The 21474-nt window shown below is 49.4% G+C and overlaps 3 protein-coding genes across 4 annotated transcripts in view; 2 read left to right on the top strand and 1 right to left on the bottom strand.

The window, feature by feature from the left end:
• The window catches only part of TCAF2 (TRPM8 channel associated factor 2), a 31712-nt gene extending 27011 nt beyond the window's left edge, over positions 1 to 4701 (top strand). For both annotated transcript variants that reach the window (XM_077174141.1, XM_077174138.1), the window contains exons 11-12: positions 1827 to 2107; positions 2933 to 4701. In XM_077174141.1, coding sequence (XP_077030256.1) covers positions 1827 to 1829 — 3 coding nt within the window. In that variant the 3' untranslated portion in view covers positions 1830 to 2107; positions 2933 to 4701. The remainder of the gene's footprint in view (positions 1 to 1826; positions 2108 to 2932) is intronic.
• A 295-nt stretch (positions 4702 to 4996) lies between these two features.
• Positions 4997 to 8592, bottom strand: LOC129117604 (C-type lectin domain family 4 member E-like). Its single transcript, XM_054628352.2, has 6 exons — positions 8553 to 8592; positions 7541 to 7636; positions 7002 to 7094; positions 5826 to 5977; positions 5471 to 5601; positions 4997 to 5201 (listed from the first exon to the last, which is right to left on the bottom strand). The coding sequence occupies exons 1-6, from the start codon at positions 8590 to 8592 to the stop codon at positions 5042 to 5044; spliced, it is 672 nt and encodes a 223-aa protein (XP_054484327.2). The 3' UTR covers positions 4997 to 5041.
• Positions 8593 to 11309: 2717 nt separating this feature from the next.
• LOC129135225 (C-type lectin domain family 4 member E-like) lies at positions 11310 to 16411 on the top strand. The gene is made up of 6 exons (XM_054655172.2): positions 11310 to 11349; positions 12266 to 12361; positions 13409 to 13501; positions 13826 to 13977; positions 14209 to 14330; positions 15037 to 16411. Exons 1-6 carry the CDS (start codon positions 11310 to 11312, stop codon positions 15182 to 15184), a joined length of 651 nt encoding a protein of 216 aa, XP_054511147.2. The 3' UTR covers positions 15185 to 16411.
• The last annotated feature ends 5063 nt before the right edge of the window (positions 16412 to 21474 follow it).

Here is a 21474-nt window from a genome sequence, read left to right as displayed (position 1 = left end):
CTCTTTTTCTTTTCTCCCTAATACTACATCCGAGCTGGTCTTTCAGTGTTGTGGTGCAATACTCCACTCAGTAGCAACCAAGATTAATTGAAAGTACAAACATCAACTGTGTGGAGTCTCTAGGCAGGGGGCCTGCATTTTGAGCTCTGAGAAGAGTCTTATGTATTGTAAGTATGAAGAGACATTTAAAATATGCATACTTATAAGCATGGAGAGGTGCGGTGATATTTTTTATCAGTCTTGTTTTGAACACTTGTAACAGTTGGGAAAAACAAAGTAGAGATCAAGCCTGTGAGCACAGTTCTGCCCTTCAGGATGAAGAGCACTTACATAAGTACTTGATTTTTGGTTTTGTATGAATAGTAGACAGATGAGTTTGTTGAATAATCTGATGTTGTTTAAGGGCTGCTTTGGTTCTTCAGTAGGCATTTAAAATTTTGGGGGTAGCTAAACTTAAAAAAAAAAAAGAAAAATGCCCTGTGAAAAGACCAATAACTGAATGTAATACAAGATTTTGTTAAGAATGCAGGAAGAATAATTCTAAACTTCCATGCATGTTTTTAGTACTGTGTCACTTGTGATTCAGAGTTGCAAGAGGCCTTTGGATGGGAAGCCTTCACCAAGATATTTTCTGAACACCAAAATATGACTGAGCTCCCAGATGGTGATGACTCAAAAATGAATCTGCAGGCAGAAACCTTTTCATGTCTGGTCAGGAGGAATTTGACTCATTTCTTTAAGGCCTGGGGATATCCAGTCTAGGCAAACCCTTCCCAGCAGCTGGCTGTTTCTTTCCCCATCTGGTCAGATGATCCCATGAAGCAATATATCTCCTAAGCAGGTTTTGACTCATGAAAATGTAACTCTCTGTCCTAAAGCCAGTGCTCTGCAGTAGTTTTAACTGGTGTCTGAATGGGGTGGTGTTCTAATGAATCTGAGAAGTGTCTCTGCATTGTATATGTGATAGAAGAGTTTGTTCTTGGTTTCCTCCCAAATCTGTCTTTTTCTGTGTGGGTCCCACTACTTCCTTCCCCAACAGAAGTAATTTTAACCACAGAAGGGGAAGCATTGGCTCTCTTATTACCAATGAAACCAATCAACCCCTTTCTATTTTTTACTTTCTTTGTTTCCTTATTCCCAAAGTGTTCTCTGTTCCAGACTTATTCTGATTTCAGGTATGCAAAGTTTCTTAATTATAATCATTCCAAGAAGAGTTGGAATGGGGGAAAATGTCACTTTAAAAGCAGAGACACGTTAGGAGATAATAAAGCTGGAAATAAATGGAAGAACTCAGGTGAAATTATGGCAATAGCCATGAAAAATGAGGATGATCTTTTAGAGGAAAACCTTTATGGACCGCACAGGAGAGGCCTTGATGTGTATTTAATTGTTCTGAAAGAGGTTGCCTTCATGCTCTGCTTTCAGAGTTGGCAGAGTTGGCAATTATGTAGTGAGAAACAGCTGCTTTAGCTCATGTCAGAAGCAAAAGAATGTTCAGGCAGTGAACTTTACCTCCTTGATCCTTAGCTAGAGTAAATTTGCAGACATCTAATGCATGTAAAATTGTGGCAACTCAGTCTGCGTGAGAATCTAAGACAGCAGGTGCCTCACGTAGGAGGATTGAATGTCATGGGAGGAACACAGCACTGGAGTGTGTTTACAGCAGTCTGTTTTGATCTCCAGTCTAAACAACCAGATCCATGTCCAGAGCACTGAATTTCCCCTATGTTAAAACACGGACTGTAGCACAAGTCAATTTTTATGGTGCATTTTGAGATCCTGAGCAAAGCAATTCCTTGTCTTAAGGCTGTGTTTTCTCTTTCTAGTGAATGTTACAGAATTCTTACCTTGCTGTAGAGCCATTGATGCACCACAAGAGGCTGCAGTGACAGAGTCAGAGGCACTGTGCATCTCCTCCTGATCTCATGAATGTAGATCACAGCAACACTGAGAGGGTGCAGGTGATTTGCTGTGAGCAGGAGATGGTGCTGAAGTGCTGGACCTCATGATCAGCTGAGGCATTTCCAGGAAACCTGCAGATTGTCCAAAAGTCTGTCAAGATAAATGATTTATAATTAAGCAGCAGGATGTGAAAAAGCTTGCTTAGGTATGTAAACTGATTCCATATAAAGTAAAAAAGTGTTTTTATTCCCTTGTAAACAGGTAGAGACATAAAGGCTAAAATCATAGGATTTGTCTTAGACAACTTGAGATAAAAGATAACCAGCATGAACTGGACAAGTGAAGAACTGGGGGTTGTGGATCTCTTGGATAACATGAACCCTGCAAGGCCAACAGTACCTGAATTAGTACTAGTACCTTACACAAGACTGCTTGGGAAATCATTTCAGAAACACTAAATTTTAAAAGACAGAACAGACATGTGTTCAGTGCAAGAACTTCTTTAAATGCCATTTCTCTCTTTTATTTCTCCCAAACAACATTGTATGCTCTTCATCTGTGGTCTAGCAAGAAAAGGTAAAAGGAACAAATTAAAAAGGAAAAAAAAAGGAATAAAGGGAGAAACAGTATGAGAGACAGCAGGAGAGCAAAGAAAATAAAGAAGTGGAGAAATAAATGTTGTGAGGGAATATGAAAGCATCTGAGGTAGGATAAAACAGAGAAAGAGAAGGAGTAGAGGTGTAATTCTCTGCTTTGTCTAAAAAAAGAAAAGACACACTTGAAGGAAAATTTAAATCCTTATAAAAGATAGTGTCTGCCAAGAAAAACACATACATTTCACTTTATTTCATCACTTGGCTTGGCAAGGATAATGATTTATTAGAGAAAGTTGGGTGTATCCTATAAAGGAAGACTCAGCTGTCAGAGCTAAACATAAAGCATGCTCAGTGTACAGATGTAATTAATAAGTCTGACCATAAGAATCAACACTGGATGTCCTTCTAACATGGGTCTAATTATGTTTTTCCAGCTGAAGACAGCATCTCAAAGACTGGGCATTATGAGCTTTTTGGAGGAAAACCAGAAGCTAGCTCAGGTTTGAATCACAAGAGAATTTTGCTGCAGCAGTCAGAGTACCTGCACTCAATGGTGTGTGTATTCTCAGAAGTGAATATCACTGTGGCTCCTTTCCTCAGACCCAAGTTCTTTTCCAAAGCAAAAGTTAATGTGACAAGGAGTGGTAAGCATCCAGGTCTTGTTCTGAGAGGCAGCTGGGATGTGGCCAAGATGTCCACCTGAAAGCAAGTACTGCAGGTGTCATAATAAAGAATGCTATTCTGATAAACTTTTTGTCCTTCCCACCCAAGCCCTGAGTTCAGTATGCAGTTTCAGTATGCAGGAATGTCCTTCTGAAGCTTTCTGAAAGTGCTGCACCTGTCTGTTGTCATCCCTACCTCTTCCTGTGCCATCTGCTACCTCCTGAATCAAGACAAACTTGAGGGGTAAAGACTGATTTTTATCTGTTTGAGATAGGCACCTCCATCAGCCAAATCCATATTGAAGAGGGGATCAGGAAGATCCCTTCAACAATTCTGTAGGCAAACCCAGCATCATCTCCCAAGATCCCTCTTTTGTCATGACATTTCAAGAAAAACTTTGTTTTCCAAATGTGGGGCAGGGAGACTGTCTCTAGCAAGGTACGTGCATTTTCTTGCAAACCAATCTCCTGGTGTGGGTTTTGCTCTGCCCCATCAACCTCCCAGGAACCAGAACTGCAGCGCCCCTAAAACCACTTGTAAAACATTGGTCACTCTCTGCGTGTCTTATCTGCCTCCTTTTCTTCCTCAAAACCCTGTTGCTGCATAAGTTGCAGAACTGAGCTGGGGGAAATCGAGAAGTCCATTGCAATGTTTGAGTTCATGGTCATGTTGGACAAAAACTAAGTTTTCTCCATTGTAAAGGATCCAGCAACTTTAGAAACTAGGAGGCAAACACTTTGCAAGAGCCAAGCTTTTGGTCCAGTGGCTAAACAAGAAACCTGGAAAATACACTTCTTCAGGCAGAAATGACAAAAATTTGTACTCACATTTCTGATGGGGAAAAAAAAATCACCCAGAACTGATTTTTCAGGTTGTATTTTTAGTCCCAAACTAGAAACTCCCAGCTCCTCAAAGAATATAGATATCATTGATGAAAGGGAGGAACATACAGACTGGAGTTTGGGAAATTTTAGGGAAGCAGAAGACTTGCTCAAGACTTGCTCAAGACTTCTGTGTATCTGATTTGCAGTGATGCCTCTGATAGGGGTCTTCCACCCTTCTCTCTGATTAGAATTTTCTCCTTAGGGGACTCTGGCTTTTTTCCTTCTTGTTACATTTCATTGCTTTCTCTCCCCTTCATTGCCATGCCTCATCCTGCCACAGCTCAGCAGAATCTCCAACATCCATCGTCTTTTCTGCTACATCCTGGGCAAACTGCCTGGCACTGAACACTACGCAGCCTGCTCTGTTTCTGTCTTCACAAATGATTCTCCAAAGTGTTCAGGACCTTCCCCACATACTCTACAGATGAACATTACATTGTTCCTGCTCCCAGCCGGTCCAGCACACTCAGAAAAATTCTTATCTACGGGTGCTGAACACACTGAAAAGTTAAAATCTCTGTGTTGGGAGGCTGGACTGTGGGAATCATGTCACACATCCTCATGCAAAGAGCAGAATAACATTTAATAAATTAAAATTTATTATTAATTTTTTTAAACTAATCAACACACAATGTGCTGAAGGAGAAGGAAACACTAAAGCCATGAATAATTTTTCCCTTCAGAGGAGGGACAAGGATACTCCACTGAATGCTCTTCTTTCAAATTCTGCTCCACTGATTTGAAGAACAAATATCCTGTCATGAAACAGTGATGGCCTTTTCCACATCATTGAGATATTGTCTGGACCAGGAGTCAAGGAAAGTGATGGAGAATTAGGACCCTTGTTTCTGAAGGAGGAAGAGTAGAAAGGTTCACAGTGGGTCCTTGACATCAGCCTGAGCTATTTCATCCAGGACTGATCTCCAGCTTGTAGAGGGATGAAGGGACAGAGGCTGGGAACTGAGGTACTTCGAAGATTGGATTTTATGTCCTTTCTCAGAGAAGTTTGACTGCCTGTTCACAAATTCGATAGCAGCTTGTGATGCAAAGGACATTATTCCAGTTACTGTAAGTGTTGGGGTCTGTGTTTCCCTTGACATGAATTGCAGCACATTTTTCTGCAAAGAGTAAATTGGGCTCCCCAGGCTTCCAAAACCTGTAAAAGAAAGTTCCTTTATTGGAAATGCACTAGCATGACAGTGGATGTGGAGTCACTTCAAACACTTGTGGAAGAGAAAAGGAAAGTCACTGTGACAGAAATCAGGAGCCATAGTTTTGAATAGAAATTTATGCAAGTTTTCTGACTTACAGAGCAGCTGAAGACAGAAACCCCACTCTGACAAATACCTGCCTTACACAATGTATTGGTCACTTGGACTGAGGGCATGAATTTCAGGGCTCTCCTCACTCCACCAAGATACTCACGTGGCTGTTCTCTCATATGGAGTCTTGTCCACCCACTGCCACTTCCCATTTTTGTAAGCAGCTAAGCCTATGTAGTATTTTGTTTCATAGATGCTAGTAGCTTTTTCTTTTGTCAAGTTGAAGAGGAACTCCTGGAAAAAAAGCACAATGTCCATGAGAGGGGCAGGACTGAGCACCAGGAGAGGCATCAGGAATCCCCATGATGTGGGGCTGGTGGCAGAGGGGGCTGGTGCTGCAGAGATGCAGACAGGACCTTCCCCCTCCCCTGCAGGACAAGGAGGGGCTCTGAGTCCCCTCCAGGGCCCAGCACTGTGGCTCTGCCTGCTGGGTGCCTCTCTCAGCCCTGTGCACTTACCTGCTCTGCCTTGCTGGTGATCACCACCAGCTGGGAGCCCATCCCAGTGCAGTTCTGTGCACTCTCAGCCCATGACATTGTGTCAGGGGACAGGAAATAGCAGCTTCCTTGAAACCTTCTCCAGCCCTTTGGGCAGCACATCCAGCCATCCACTATGGGGAAAAAAAGTCCTGCTTTTGAACAAGAAGTGCTGTCCTTCATGGCTGTGAGTTCAATGTAGGGTCCCAGGTGTTAAGAGTGGGGTTTGAAGCCAAAGCCTGGACAGAGATAAATGCTCTCTTCTGCTCTCCACAAGTAAAGCTGCCAGCAGCCTGACAGCTCCTGTCACAAGGCCCCTGCCGGAAGGGGCCTCTTCCCTTTCTCTCTCTGTCCTGCCATGTCCATGCAACCTCTCTTTGGTGAGAGACATGGCTTCTGCCTTACCCTTCTTGAGGAAGCAAGATGAGAAGTAGTTGGCTTGTGCTTTTCTAGAAACACTTCCATCAGAGAAGAGCTGTCCAAGCTCTCAGCTCATGCAGATTCAGAGCCTGCTCTGACAGCCTTGCTGCCACCACAGGCAGTTCCTTACACAGCCAGTTTATCCAAGAGACCTGCCTTATGCCCAGAGATTCAAATGGTGGATTAAAATCTACAGATATGTTCTCACAAAGGTCAAGGCTGCATGAGAAGGGATCTCTGACCTGAGTTTGAGAACTTGCGCTACCAGCATTCCAGCACTCCATATTACCAACACTTCATGTGTGACTGCAGCTCAGCTCCCCAGCTATTCTGAGCTAAACATCCTCCTCCCTCCTCTGTCCCTCACACTGACCATCATGCTTGTGTGAACAGGCAGTGAGCCAGCACAGGAAGTGGAGCTGGATTGAACCAGCCAGTATAAACACTTGCATCTAGATCAGTCAGCTAGACTTGCAATAGAGGGATTGTGTGAGGGGAAGAGTAGGAAGGTTGGTCAAATGCAGGTATGGAATGACCCACCCTCTTTCACTGACCTGGAGCATGTTTTCATAGAAACATGCTAAAGAGTGTCTTCTTACCTCAATTCCCCACATTCCTTCCTTCAAAAAATCTACTTGTGACTGACAGTAATATTCCCTACCTCGAAGGTTGAGGGGAAACCAAACAAAATGTTGATGAAGTCCTTTTGTTACTTATGAGGCTCTCAGCATCACTCACCTTTCTCTGCAGAACTGCTGGGGACACAGCACCACTCTGTAGAGTTCTGGAGGAGAATCTTGTAATGGCCAGAGCTCCCATCAAGTAAAGCCACTAAGAAGAAAGCAAAGCAAAGTACTGTTGTCATCCTTTTCATCTCGTGCATGAGCAACCTGTGCTATCCTCTAACTTCTGCTTTGAAGCCCCAACATAGACTCTGTTTAGTAACAAGTTATGAAGTCTGGATTGAGCAATGAAGTGAGAACAGCAGGCCACTTCTCCCACTACCAGTCATTCCTTCCCTCAGAAGAGCTTCTCTCATCTCAGGTGTCTGAAAGACTCACTTGCCCAGCTGACAAACCCAGATTAGAAATCCTCTGAGGAAGGGGTGAGGAAAAGGACACAGAAGTAATGGGATAAGCCAATAAGACTGGAGAGGCCTGTTTTGGTGAAAGGCATTTGCCTGCCTGGAAGAGGGACTAGGATATGGGCTTTCACCTGAAAAAAAGCAGTCTCTTGAGCCCTTAATGTTGAGGGAATTAAGACACCCTGGAACTCACCAAGACAGATGGTCACAAAGGCAGCTTTGATTGCAACGGTAAAAATAAGGAAGACCCAGATGTTCAGCCAGGAGCAGCCTCTCCCTTCTGCTGGGGCTGAAAAACACAAAGCAAGAGTGAGCATGTCCCAGCCCAGAGTTAGGAGCAGGATAACCCAGGGGGCTCTGTTCCCCTGCACCCTGCTGGTCCCTTGTTCCAAGGACTGGGGAGCCCCACGGGTGCTGGAGGCAGGCCCTGCTGCCTGTCCCAACAGAGGCTCAGAGCCACAGAGTACAGGAGCACAGGGGCTGCCCTGGGGCCGCTTTTTTATTTCCCTGTTTATCACAAGATCGGCCTGGATTCTGCCCAGACCTCACTCTCCCTTTGTCCTGTCAGACCTCTTTTCTCCTCAACACATCTTCCATGTTGCCTTCCATTACCCCTGTCTGTCCCTGAGCGCTCTTTGTGGATCTCCCTCCTCTTCCTCTCTCTTTGGAGCTTCTTTCTGTCACTCCCTGCATTTTGCCTCTGTCCCATGAGCCCCTTTCTGCAGAGGCACAGTCCCCCAAAGGAGTGACTGCCCAGCTCAGGGTGTGCACAGGCAGACACACAGAGGGATGGTTTCCACAGGGGAAAAGGCACTTGGGAGCTCTCTCTTGGGGAGCCCTGGCTGGGTTGTCCTTGGAGACAGCAGAGATGGGGGCAGGGACCTGTGCTCAGAGTGATGCAGAGAGCTTTGCAGGGCAATGACAGAAGGACAGCCCCCTTCAGCCCCATTGTTTACAGACACAGCACTGAAGGGAATAGCAGGGCACACTCTGCCTGCACTTCCATTTCCCCTGGCTCTAGGAAAAGGTCATTCTGCCAGCCTGGCCATTGCCCACTTCCCTCATCTGTTGCTTTGCTCTTGCCCTAAGCCCCATCTCCTGGTAGGAGATCCGGCCACCGCACCATGCCCAGGATCCAGCCCAGCCCTGCCTTTCCCCAAGTCCTGTGGCAGGAGGACAGAAAGGAAGGAAGCTTTGGGGGTTACCTGCACTTCCAGGACTGACTCTCCCTGGGCCATTCATCATCTCTGCAGGAGGATCACTCTTCTCCAAGGGTCCCTGTTACCAGTGTGGGCACAAACAGCCTTCCTCCTGCACAGGGCACCTCCCACACGGGTGTAGCCCACAGCACATGGAGACTGGGGAATTTTCATCATTTCCCTGCCAGGACATTTCACAAGAAGGTTATTGCAAAACCCAAAGGAACCAAGACAAAGGAAAACAGATGAAGTGGAGCATCACTGCAGCTCACACAATCTCCCTTTGCCCAGCTTCAGGCACTTGCACAGGTCATCCATGGCCTTCCCTCTCTGCTGCCTGCTCTCTCCTGCTGAGGGTCCATGTGTGTGACAATACATACACGGGCAGGTATATTTGGCATTGGCTATCAAAGAGTTAAACCCACTGAGCCCAGCCTGCAAAAGGGAAGCAAAAATGAGAGGAAAGCAGATCTGTGACTGAGTCTGGGCAGTGCCCAGGTGCATCCTGAGCTCAGAAGCCCTGAGCACAACAGAGGACTTGTGACACTCTTTTGGTCTAATTGCATTGGAAGGGAGGCTGGGGCTTTGAGCAAAGGGGTTCACGATGACCTGGCATTGTGGGGCAGAAGGATCAGTTGGCAGTGCCAGAGTCCATGTGCATGACAGATCATGAAGTCTCACTTGGTTGTGACTGCAAACACTGCAGACATACGTGGAACAGGCTGAGATGTTCCATCAGCTGGTTTCTCCTGTGGAGAGGAATGCATGGGTGCAGAGACACAGGAATAGGAGAGCTCACAGCAACAGCACAGGCATTCCAGCTGAGGCATCACAAGATCAGGGCACAGAACTGCTTCCAAGTGAGGACAAGCCTGAGCTCTCTGTAGAAGACATCCCCTGATTCTGTCATTTTTGTGCACAACAGGCTGCAGGCAGGGTCAGAGCCTACATTTCTAAACATCTCTATGTAAGCCGTGTTCACAAGCTCTCACCCCACAGAAAAACACATTCACAAGACTTGTGGAACCTCCAGCCTCCCACCAGCCATGCAGGAAGGGCAGCTGCAAGAACACATCCCCTTTGTGGAAGCACAGCTTCCCCTGGTCCCACACACTTCCTGCTGGAGATGTGGGGTTCCTGAGTATCCACAGCTCTCCCAGCAGCCTGTGAAGCACAGGTGAAAGCACAGGGTCACATTGTCACACTGCAGAACTGTACAGAAGAAACAGTCTGAAAACAAAGTTTAGATGAAGGAAGAACATTGTAAGAGAGAGAGAAGAGAGAAGTGGGAGGGAAGTGGCCATGGAGCCCAGGGTGCTCTGCAGCTTGGCCACCTCTGTGTGTAAGAAGCTCCCTGGCAGCTGAGTGCTGTGGGTGACCTCACTGATGGCACTGAGGGCTGCAGCAGGCACAGACACACAGTTCTGCAGTGTGAAAATGTGACCCTGTGCTTTCACCTGTGCTTCACAGGCTGCTGGGAGAGCTGTGGATACTCAGGAACCCCACATCTCCAGCAGGAAGTGTGTGGGACCAGGGGAAGGCCTGCTCCCACAAAGGGGATGTGTTCTTGCAGCTGCCCTTCCTGCATGGCTGGTGGGAGGCTGGAGGTTCCACAAGTCTTGTGAATGTGTTTTTCTGTGGGGTGAGAGCTTGTGAACACAGCTTACATAGAGATGTTTAGAAATGTAGGCTCTGACCCTGCCTGCAGCCTGTTGTGCACAAAAATGACAGAATCAGGGGATGTCTTCTACAGAGAGCTCAGGCTTGTCCTCACTTGGAAGCAGTTCTGTGCCCTGATCTTGTGATGCCTCAGCTGGAATGCCTGTGCTGTTGCTGTGAGCTCTCCTATTCCTGTGTCTCTGCACCCATGCATTCCTCTCCACAGGAGAAACCAGCTGATGGAACAAGAGCAAAAGCTGTGTTTCCATCTCAGTCCATTCAGAGGACATTGGGATCCAGCAGGGATCCTTTATCCTTAGGGATGTCCTTAGGAATATGAGGCTGCTGGACTTGAATCCAGATACCCTTGAGAACTGCTAGAAAGTACATGTAGGCCTCCAGTTTTTAAAGTCATAAGCAAATCAAAATTCCTGATCTGTCATGCAAAGGGACTCCAGCACGATCCAGTGCTCCTTTCTGTCCTCCAGCCCTTCAAAGACAGGGCATATTGAACGCCACTGCCCAAAGCTCCATCCATATTTCTAAAGGAATTAGTTAAAATCTTGGTCTTGGCAAATTCTCTCTTGTGCTCAGGATGCCAATGGTCACTGCCCAGACTCAGTCACAGATCTGCTTTCCTCTCATTTTTGCTTCCCTTTTGCAGGCTGTGCTCAGTGGGTTTAACTCTTTGATAGCCAATGCCAAATACACCTGCCCATGTATGTATTGTCACACACATGGACCCTCAGCAGGAGAGAGCAGGCAGCAGAGAGGGAAGGCCATGGATGACCTGTGCAAGTGCCTGAGGCTGGGCAAAGGGAGATTGTGTGAGCTGCAGTGATCCTCCCCTTCATCTGTTTTCCCTTGCCTTCATGGGATTTTGTGTTGCAATGATTCTTCTGTGAAATGCCCTGGCAGGGTAATGATGGAAGTTCCCCAATCTCCTGTGCTGTGGGTACACCCAGGATATTGGTTTTTCAGCACATCAGATTAGAGCCTGTGCAGGCCCCTCACCCGTGTGGGAGGTGCCCTGTGGAGGAGGAAGGCTGTTTGTGCCCACACTGGTAACAGGGACCCTTGGAGAAGAGTGATCCTCCTGCAGAGATGATGAATGGCCCAGGGAGAGTCAGTCCTGGAAGTGCAGGTAACCCCCAAAGCTTCCTTCCTTTCTGTCCTCCTGCCACAGGACTTGGGGAAAGGCAGGGCTGGGCTGGATCCTGGGCATGGTGCGGTGGCCGGATCTCCTACCAGGCGATGGGGCTTAGGGCAAGAGCAAAGCAACAGATGAGGGAAGTGGGCAGTGGCCAGGCTGGCAGAATGACCTTTTCCTAGAGCCAGGGGAAATGGAAGTGCAGGCAGAGTGTGCCCTGCTATTCCCTTCAGTGCTGTGTCTGTAAACAATGGGGCTGAAGGGGGCTGTCCTTCTGTCATTGCCCTGCAAAGCTCTCTGCATCACTCTGAGCACAGGTCCCTGCCCCCATCTCTGCTGTCTCCAAGGACAACCCAGCCAGGGCTCCCCAAGAGAGAGCTCCCAAGTGCCTTTTCCCCTGTGGAAACCATCCCTCTGTGTGTCTGCCTGTGCACACCCTGAGCTGGGCAGTCACTCCTTTGGGGGACTGTGCCTCTGCAGAAAGGGGCTCATGGGACAGAGGCAAAATGCAGGGAGTGAGAGAAAGAAGCTCTAAAGAGAGAGGAAGAGGAGGGAGATCCACAAAGAGCGTTCAGGGACAGACAGGGGTAATGGAAGGCAACATGGAAGATGTGTTGAGGAGAAAGGAGGTCTGACAGGACAAAGGGAGAGTGAGGTCTGGGCAGAATCCAGGCCGATCTTGTGATAAACAGGGAAATAAAAAAGCGGCCCCAGGGCAGCCCCTGTGCTCCTGTACTCTGTGGCTCTGAGCCTCTGTTGGGACAGGCAGCAGGGCCTGCCTCCAGCACCTGTGGGGCTCCCCAGTCCTTGGAACAAGGGACCAGCAGGGTGCAGGGGAACAGAGCCCCCTGGGATATCCTGCTCCTAACTCTGGGCTGGGACATGCTCACTCTTGCTTTGTGTTTTTCAGCCCCAGCAGAAGAGAGAGGCTGCTCCTGGCTGAACATCTGGGTCTTCCTTATCTTTGCCCTTTCAATCAAAGCTGCCATTGTGACCTTGTGCCTCTGCCTTGGTAAGTTCCAGGGTGTCTTAATTCCCTTGGGATGAAGGGCTCAGGTGACTGCACTTGGTCAGGTGGGAAACCCACATCCTAGTGCCTCTGCCAGAAGGAAAACTGCCTGTGGCAGAAGGTAGAAAACACCCCCTGCCAGACAGTGATCATTTTTGATCCCTACAGGGATGAATACCTCCACAGCACGTCAGATCCCTCAGCTGAACAAAACCAGAAGTCATCTCTCTTCTCATCCTTTATAGTTGTGTAGGGATAAGGTCACCTTTATTGGCCATGGGGGTGCTCAGCCAGGCATTGCCCTTGCCCATCTCCTCTGAGCCTTCCTCCAATACAGCAATTCACTCATCAGCCACAGGAGCCACCAGGATTCTTCTGCTCATCAGTGAAAATAGTTCTAAATTAAAGGATCAATGAAAATAGGCATCTGGATTGTTGAGCACACCCTGATCAGCTCCTAATCCATACTCCTGATGAGTGTCTGAGTTCCTAGGAAGTCCTTGGAACTGTGGCTGGGGCCTGTCACCAAGAGTGCATTATTCCCCACAAAGTGGAGCTACTAAGTCCTAGGGGTTTGTGCTGCACCCTGGTTTCAGCAGCTCCAGCTGTAAGTGATTCCCTTCACCTGCACTGTGTGTTGCTGATGGAGCAGGCCCAGCTGAGGGTGACTCCCCCAGGTGCCTGTTGCTGTGTAGCTGAGGAAGAGACCGAGGGTGACAAGGAGAGGCTGCTTTGTAGGCTGGCAGCTGGGCTGTGGCTGTGTGCATGGCACAGTGGCTGTGGCTGGGAGGGCTCCCTCCTGCCGCGTGTGTGGCCTGTGCCCAGCGGGATGAGCCTCCAGGGGTCCCTCTGCCGTCTGACTTGGCAGACACCGGGCTCTTTCTGGCTGGGAAGGCAGCTGTGCCACTGGTGTGGGCCAGGAGAGGTGACAGCTGGGACCATGCTTGCTGGGGAAATGGTGGGAGGAGAGTCCAGGGGCCAGAGATGCTGTGTGAGGAGCTGGGAGCAAGGGCTAATCCTGCTGCCTTTGCTGTCCCTTTGCAGTGGTTCCCTTCTGCCACAGCAGTGACCAGCCCTCAGCCCTGCAGCAGCAGTTCTCAGAGTGGGAGTGCGACTCAGCGGTGCCACAAGGCACAGGTCAGTTCTCCCAATGTCCCCTCCTCCTTGGGAGAAAGGCCTCAAGGGGGCTGTGCCAGGGCAGCTCAAGCCACATCTCCAACAGAACTGTGGACAGCCCTGAGATCCCCTTACAAGGATTACCCTGGCTTTGGCTACACAAAGCTCACTGGTCATACCCCAAAGCAATGGGAAAGAATGTCTGTACTCTCCCTGGTTATTCAAGCACTTTCTGTCAGGAAAAGTCACTGAGCAGGACATAAGCACTGTCCCTGGAAAACCTGGATCTCTGCAATCACCATCTCTTGTTAGTAGCCTGCACCTCTCTGTCCTCTCCCTGCACAGACCGAGGCTGGATGTGCTGCCCAAAGGGCTGGAGAAGGTTTCAAGGAAGCTGCTATTTCCTGTCCCCTGACACAATGTCATGTGCTGAGAGTGCACAGAACTGCACTGGGATGGGCTCCCAGCTGGTGGTGATCACCAGCAAGGCAGAGCAGGTAAGTGCACAGGGCTGAGAGAGGCACCCAGCAGGCAGAGCCACAGTGCTGGGCCCTGGAGGGGACTCAGAGCCCCTCCTTGTCCTGCAGGGGAGGGGGAAGGTCCTGTCTGCATCTCTGCAGCACCAGCCCCATCTGCCACCAGCCCCACATCATGGGGATTCCTGATGCCTCTCCTGGTGCTCCGTCCTGCCCCTCTCATGGACATTGCACTCTCTCTCTGATTGCCAGGAATTCCTCTCCAAGCAGAAAAATCAAGATATGCAAAGTGATAATTTATACATTGGTCTGTTTGAGGATGATGTGGACCAGTGGCAGTGGGTGGACAAGACTCCATACAATGCAACAGCAGCGTGAGTATCTCTGGAGGAAGTGTTTGGTGTGACTCCTGGTAGGGAAAGAAAGTAGGAGAGATGTGAGAGCTTCATGTGGTGCATAAAAGGGAGTTGTCACCCCACTGCCTTGTCAGAGATCAAAGATACAGCAGGAGAGGGCTGTGCAGGACACCAGGTTCACATGGCCTCATCTTTGCTGGGTATTGGTTAAGAATTAACTACCTGTGACATGGAAATCATTGCTGTCATGCTCGAAAAAGCTGCATTTTGCCATCAGCAAGAACCCTTAAGAGTTGACAGGCCTTGCCTGGCCTACACAGCAATTATGTGAACAAAATGGTGTGTGCTGGAATGCAGGGAAAGAGATGGGGCACAGGGAGAGAGCACCAGCACTGTCCTTGCTGTGCCTTCTTCTGCAGAACAAACTTGCCCTGGAGCCCAGCACGGGCCTCTGCAGGGAGTGAGGTGCATGGGGTGAGTGGTGGTGATCAGTTGCCCTCAGCAGGATGGAGCACAGCCCTGTTGTGCTGGAAGGCTGTAGGAAGGAGGCAGGTTTCCATGTGCCACTGGTGCCAGTGGGATATGGAGTGGGAGGAAGGGCACTGCTTCAGTCCATGAATCAGCATTGGCAATTTCTGTCTCTCGCCTTCATGTCTTTCATCCCACTGGGGCCTTTTCCTGCAGTGCTTTACAGTGGGCAGTAACAAGCCTGTCTGTGTCCCAGGTTCTGGCGAAAAGGAGAACCAAGTAATATCCTTGATGAGAACTGCACTGTAATCCACGTGCCTGAAGTGACCCTCAACAACTGGAATGACGTCATACCAACTAGGAAGCATCATCGAATTTGTGAAGCTGCAGCAGTAATTGTGTGATGGAAATGCCCCTGACCTGAGTAAAGCTGGGAGCTCAGCAGGGAGCTGGGAACAGCTCTGGCTGTGCTGGGAAGGGTGGGGAGCTCTGACACATCTTCACTGGGGGCGGTGGGACCATGTGTGTGGGAGTGAAATGAGCTTTGTCCAGCATCCCCAGTGCATGTGGTGGCTCAGGGAACACAGGGAGGCTCAGGCTCACTGGAGCAGCTCCTGTGTTCTTGTGTCCTCTTGTCTCTGAGTGGGTCCAGCAGCCTCTGGCTGAGAAGAGATGGACTTCTCCAGGAGGAAGGCACAGGAATGGAAGGCAGATATCCCGAGATTCAATGTCCTCTGTCTCCTTGAGCTCAGCTCTTTGCTTTTTGTTGAGTCACACACAAAATGTCCTCTAGCTGTACTGGTTTTGCTGAACAAATTCTGAAATCTTAGACAAGAGACAATAGAGTATCTGAGTAATGCAGAAAGGCCCTGTGCTCTGTGTGCTTATCTCTCTTTCCTTTTCCATCTCTAGGCTGCAGGGGTATAATCCACAAATGATGGAATGGTTTGGGGTGGAAGAGACCTTTAAGGATAGTCTAGTTTCAAGTCCCCTGGGCCAGGGGCAGGGACCCCTTCCACTAGACCAGGTTGCTCATATCCCCATCCAGCCTGGCCTTGAACATATTAGAGTTGGGATACATCTCCTAAGGGCAACTGCTTCCAGTACCTCACATTGCTAAATATTAGGAAGGAACCACTATTCCTCCCTAATATTTAATCAGAACCTCCCTCTGTCAGTCTAAAGGCATTCCCCTTTGTCCTATAACAATGTTCTTGTATAGAAAGTGCCTCTCAGCAAGGTCATTTCCACTGCTGTAGTATTGACACTGGCAGGGATTTGACTTCATTCCACGCGTTACAGTCAATAACACAAGCAGATGTGAACAAGTGTCACAGGCAGCTGTGAGAAAGCAGTTGTCAGCAGAGACTTGTGGTGGTACCAGGAACTGGAGAAGTGCTGTGCTGCAAATATCCTCCCTTCCCTTTCCTGGTGTCCTGGTCCTCTCCAGGTTCCCAGTGCAGATAAGTGTTTCATAAGTGAACTAACTCCTTCTCTGATGCCACTTGCGTTGATGCCCCTTGGTGTCCTGTGGTGGGAACATGACCAGCAATCTCTTGAGGGCCTCCTTGGGCCTGAGATGCTTCTCCCCTGCTTCCATTGCTTTCTTCCCAGTTCCAAGCCTTACCTTTCCTCACAACTCCTACTTAATCTATTTCTTGGTGCTATTTCTCTCTCTATGCCTCAGCCTACTCTCATTCCCTGCTGGCTCTGACTAAGCCCAGTTCTCTGGCTATGAGCACAGTACAACGCCCTTCAGCCCTTCTAAGTCACACATCTAGACCCAGAGTCCATGTGCCTCCCCTGGAGACCCACTGCCAGACAGCTCTTCTGGTTTTGGGACTCTTATGGGGCTCAAGCTCGTCCCTGCAAAGCAGCATTTTACCCACTTGCCTCAGAGTTTATTTGCATGTTGACTGTCTTCTCCGCTGTGCATTTGCATGCATCTGCCTTCCAGGGATGTGTTCTTCTCTGCTTTGAGTTCATTTCTCTAGTTCCCACATCACTGGTCCTCCCAGCTTGTCTCCTGGCCTCCTGGCTTGTCCCTTCTCACATTTTCAGGGCAATTTCTGCTCTTTGACTTGTTGTTACTTTTTCCTCCCCATGGGGCTGTGTCTTTGCATTAGTGGAACGAAATAGTCCCTGCTTTGCCTCCTTCTGAACACAGCCTGAAAAACAGGATAGGGAGCAAAAGAAACGCAGTGGGGCTCCACCTCGGTGATCTGACTGTGTCCTCTCACTTCATGGAATGGCTCTCCATCTTCCTTGTGAGTTCTTCCTGCACAGGAGTCCTGGGCTGAGACTTTCTTCCAGAAACATGCAGGAGATGAGCCCTCGTGGAGCCAGCTCCAGCGTGGCCTACCAGGCTGTCATTTCAAGAATGGGTAGTGGTGACAGCACATCCTGCTGGCCCTGCAGGTGAGGGCCTCTCCATGTGCAGCCTAGAAACCATGCCCGGCCGTGCACAGCTTCTCCCAACAGCAGCCTGGGCTGCTGGGCTTGGGTCTGCCCAGAGGGGACCTCCTTATCCAGGTCTTGAGCACCATTCCCACACATTTCTGGCTTCTGCCGTGCAGGATCCCCTTTAGGCCTCCCCTCTGCCATAACTCTTAGCACACAAGCAGGACAAGGAGCACATTGCCTGTCTTCCCTCCTCCACACAAGAGCCAGCCCAGCACAGGAGGCTTAGGCCTGCTGTGGTGCAGCCAGTGAAGGTGCACAGTCCCTGAAGGACAGAGCTGACCAGCAGGTTCCTCTGCTGCCTGTCCACTCCTGGGCTCAGCCTGTGGTGAGCAGCAGCCCCTGCTGCGTCTGGACACGGCCCCCTCACACCCTTGGCTGTAGGAAGAAGGCAGGATTCCATTCATCATGGACTGATGCCCATGGGAACAGGGCAGGAGGAGAACAAGGGTGATTGATCTGGGGAATTTGGGATGAATCAGGATCTGGAAGAGTCTGTCTCCATGTCACTCTCAGCCCTGAGACCCCAGGTCCCAGAGCTCATCCTTCCCTGCAAGATGTGACAAGGCCATGGTGCAGGGTAACACCTCTCCACTTCAGGAGCCCTGGGGAGCTGATTAATGTGAAAGGTGCAGCCTGTCTTGTAATCCTCCAGAAGGCAGCAGGACAGCAGGGCTGGAACAATCTCTCGCAGCAATTAGAGCCATTGTCTCCAAATATCTGAAGCCGAAGCATAAAATGCCTGATGGAGGAAACCTCATCCTGAGGACAATGGGAGACCAGCAGTTACACACAGAGGGTCTTTGAGGTGGGTGTGAATGCTGCAGCCTGCATCCCCACTTGGCTGAGAGGGAATATTGTGTGGAAGACTGATGGGCTAGATGATAACCAGAGGCTTCAGGAGGCCAAATAGAGGCGAGTTTGAGCATTTGTTTGCAAGACTCCCTTGGAAGACTCCCACTCTGATGATGTGCTTCTGCATTGATCCCCACCCTGTGGGAGCCTGTGTCCTTCCTTTCCAAGACATCTGTTCAGCCAATATGTGGGAGCAACTTAGAGAGCCTCTCCAGCCCATTGTACAGCACCTCCAGTCTCACCTGGGCAGCAATAGCAGGACACAGAGTGAATGTGCCCAAGACAGAGAGGGAATGTGGCCTTTTATCTGGAGAGTCCCCAAAGGCATGGGGACAATGCTGGATTGTACTCTGCAGGCAGAGTTCCTCAGGCAGCTGACCACACCACTGGCCATGTGAACGAGTGACTGACAGCAAATAGCCAATCTCCTTGCAAAGCCAGTCTTTGCCAGGCAGGAGTAACTGATAGGAGGTTCCTAGGCCCTGACAAGGCAAATGGAGCATCTTTGGGATGGACCTCCTTCACATGAAGAGAGGCTGAGTGAGGAGTGTTCAGAGTAGAGGAGGGAGGGATGCTACCAACTGCCTGACCATCAGTCTTCCACACAATATTCCCTCTCAGCCAAGCAGGGATGCAGGCTGCAGCATTCACACCCACCTCAAAGACCCTCTGTGTGTAACTGCTGGCCTCCCATTGTCCTCAGGATGAGGTTTCCTCCATCAGGCGTTTTATGCTTCAGCTTCAGATATTTGGAGATGTCACGGTTTGACGCTGGCACATTGCTAGTGCCCCCATGAAAATACATGTTCCCTGGCGTCTGCTGTGAGATGTGACCAGGAATAGAGCAAAGCAGGCTCCAACTTAGGAATAAAGAAGAAAAACTTTATTAACCTACAACTATATATAAAAAGAAACACACACAGAACTCAGAATGAAAACCTTCCAAAAAACACTCCTCCTCCCCCACCAAATTTCCAATACATCACAGTAGTACAAAACCTTGGATTCTCAATTCAGCTACCACCCCTCAGATCACCAACTCTCAGTCCATCACCACACTTTAGATAATCAATTCTCAGTTCATCAAGGAGTGAGGAGTCCCTCATAGTGTTATAAATGATCAAATCAGTAGCCAAATTTATGAAAAATTTAACAAAGATTTATTAGATCGATAACAAAAAATAGAATTTCCAAAAACCACCATAGCCAAGACAGCGTCAGCCCCAGGTGCAGGCGCTGGGTGAACTAGGATTCAACTGACAAAGTGACAGCGTGTACCCAGGAGTTCACCCCGAGTGCTTCCAGCAGCTAGCTTATATCCCGTTTATTCTGCCTGAGGCAGGGATGACCACACTTTTCTTTGTGTTTCTTCACATGTAGAGCGGGATCCATACATGTGCAGGAACAGACAAAGACGAATCCAGAGACTCAGACGAATGTCTGAGCATCCAGGCAGAGGCTGTATTCACATGTAGTAGAGTGATACCGGTTCCTGAGCACAGCAGATGTAATCATGTCCAGGTGCAGGTCTTGTGATTTTCTGAGACATTCCATCAATCATGGTCCAGGAAGGTCTAGATGCAATCTCCCTGGTGCAGATGCCAGGGAAATCATCGATGATGGCCCGGGACTGTCCCATTCATATGGTAAGAGACCTGATATTATCTTCATGCTGTCCGGGAACAGGTTACATGAAAATAAAACTGTTCCCAGCCAGAGTGGTCAAAGACATAACTTTGGATCTATACAATATTATAAACACACATATATAGCTATATAGCACAAATTATCTCCTACTATATATTACAATAGGCTTCCCCTGGAAACACAGTTGAAACCTCTTGTGTTTCCAGGTCACACGTGGCACGGCCCAGAGATCAGCTGCCATCGTGACATCTTCCTTCCATGCCCAGTGCTCTCACCACTGCACATGGACCAGAGCTGCTTCTAGAGTTCCCTTTTTAAGGATGCTTTGCCCAGTTCCAAAAAAACCACAGTCTCTCACTTTCGGGACACCAGTCCCCCTCAAATGCATCCCCTGGGGCCGAGGGGTCTCGAGAACAGAGATCTTCTTCTCCTTCACTGAAGACGGAGGGCACCATCACCCTCCTCACCCATCGTCTCTGTTCACGCACTCATTCACATAACAACACTGAACTCGCTTGGCTCCGAGCCATTGCCTGCCCCTAAATGCAGTCTCTGTGTCACAGGAAAAATGGTTCTGTCCATGGCTATACAAGAAAAGCTCAGCCAAAGGGCACTCCATCACCTCCTCCCACATAAGATTCTTCTCAACTTCTCTCGTGACACATCTCCTCTTCTCTCATCTCTATCTCTCTTCTCATTCAACTCCAGGAGGATCAGCAATTGTAAGGTTTCCATCATCCAAGAAAAGGGTTAAAAATCTCAGTCTCTGCCTGTCCAGAACTCCCACTGGCGGGCACCCTCCCACAGCTCCCCTGCCGGCCACCTTCTCGCCGCGCCCCCACCCCCCTTCTCCTTCTCAGCCAGGGGTGCTACTGAATTTCAAAGTGGCACAAGCACAGGCACAGGCTCTCTCTCTCTCTCTCTGGGGGGTGGCTGTCCAATGCCTCTCCGTGCTCCTCCACCCTTCCATCCTGCCAAGGCCTCCACCTCCCTTCTCTGTCCAAGGCCCGGCCTACCTCACCCGGCCGCATGGCTTCCCCTCCCTCGCCCAGCCCGCAGCAGCCGGGCAGGGGAGCTCTGGCCTCCTTCACTGCCAGATCCCAAGAGAGTTTCCGACTGGGAGTTCTCTGCTTTCGACCCCCTGTGATCTCAGAGGTGTATCCATGTCCTCAGTGGCCACACCAGGTACCAATATTCAAATCTGAGCACCTATTGGTTTGACCACAGCATCCCAAAAAAACTCACTTCCTTTTCAAACCAGGACAGGAGACAATGGCTCTCATTGCTGTGGGAGATTGTTCCAGCCCTGCTGTCCTGCTGCCTTCTGGAGGATTACAAGACAGGCTGCACCTTTCACATTAATCAGCTCCCCAGGGCTCCTGAAGTGGAGAGGTGTTACCCTGCACCATGGCCTTGTCACATCTTGCAGGGAAGGATGAGCTCTGGGACCTGGGGTCTCAGGGCTGAGAGTGACATGGAGACAGACTCTTCCAGATCCTGATTCATCCCAAATTCCCCAGATCAATCACCCTTGTTCTCCTCCTGCCCTGTTCCCATGGGCATCAGTCCATGATGAATGGAATCCTGCCTTCTTCCTACAGCCAAGGGTGTGAGGGGGCCGTGTCCAGACGCAGCAGGGGCTGCTGCTCACCACAGGCTGAGCCCAGGAGTGGACAGGCAGCAGAGGAACCTGCTGGTCAGCTCTTCAGGGACTGTGCACCTTCACTGGCTG

This window comes from Agelaius phoeniceus, chromosome 2 (genome assembly GCF_051311805.1).
Source record: "Agelaius phoeniceus isolate bAgePho1 chromosome 2, bAgePho1.hap1, whole genome shotgun sequence".
Lineage (NCBI taxonomy): Eukaryota > Metazoa > Chordata > Aves > Passeriformes > Icteridae > Agelaius > Agelaius phoeniceus.
The sequence above is the reverse complement of the archived record's forward strand: the minus strand, read 5'-3'. Positions and strand labels throughout refer to the sequence as shown.

Bases quoted from the DNA above. Each gene is read 5' to 3' on its own strand.
- LOC129117604 (XM_054628352.2), bottom strand. From the start codon at position 8,592: ATGATGAATGGCCCAGGGAGAGTCAGTCCTGGAAGTGCAG. The intron at 7,637-8,552 runs GTAACCCCCAAA...TGTGTTTTTCAG, and splicing joins AGTCAGTCCTGGAAGTGCAG to CCCCAGCAGAAGGGAGAGGC. The intron at 7,095-7,540 runs GTGAGTTCCAGG...CTTTCTTCTTAG, and splicing joins CTTTGTGACCATCTGTCTTG to TGGCTTTACTTGATGGGAGC.
- LOC129135225 (XM_054655172.2), top strand. From the start codon at position 11,310: ATGATGAATGGCCCAGGGAGAGTCAGTCCTGGAAGTGCAG. The intron at 12,362-13,408 runs GCCTTGGTAAGT...GTCCCTTTGCAG, and splicing joins CATTGTGACCTTGTGCCTCT to TGGTTCCCTTCTGCCACAGC. The intron at 13,502-13,825 runs GTCAGTTCTCCC...CTCCCTGCACAG, and splicing joins AGCGGTGCCACAAGGCACAG to ACCGAGGCTGGATGTGCTGC.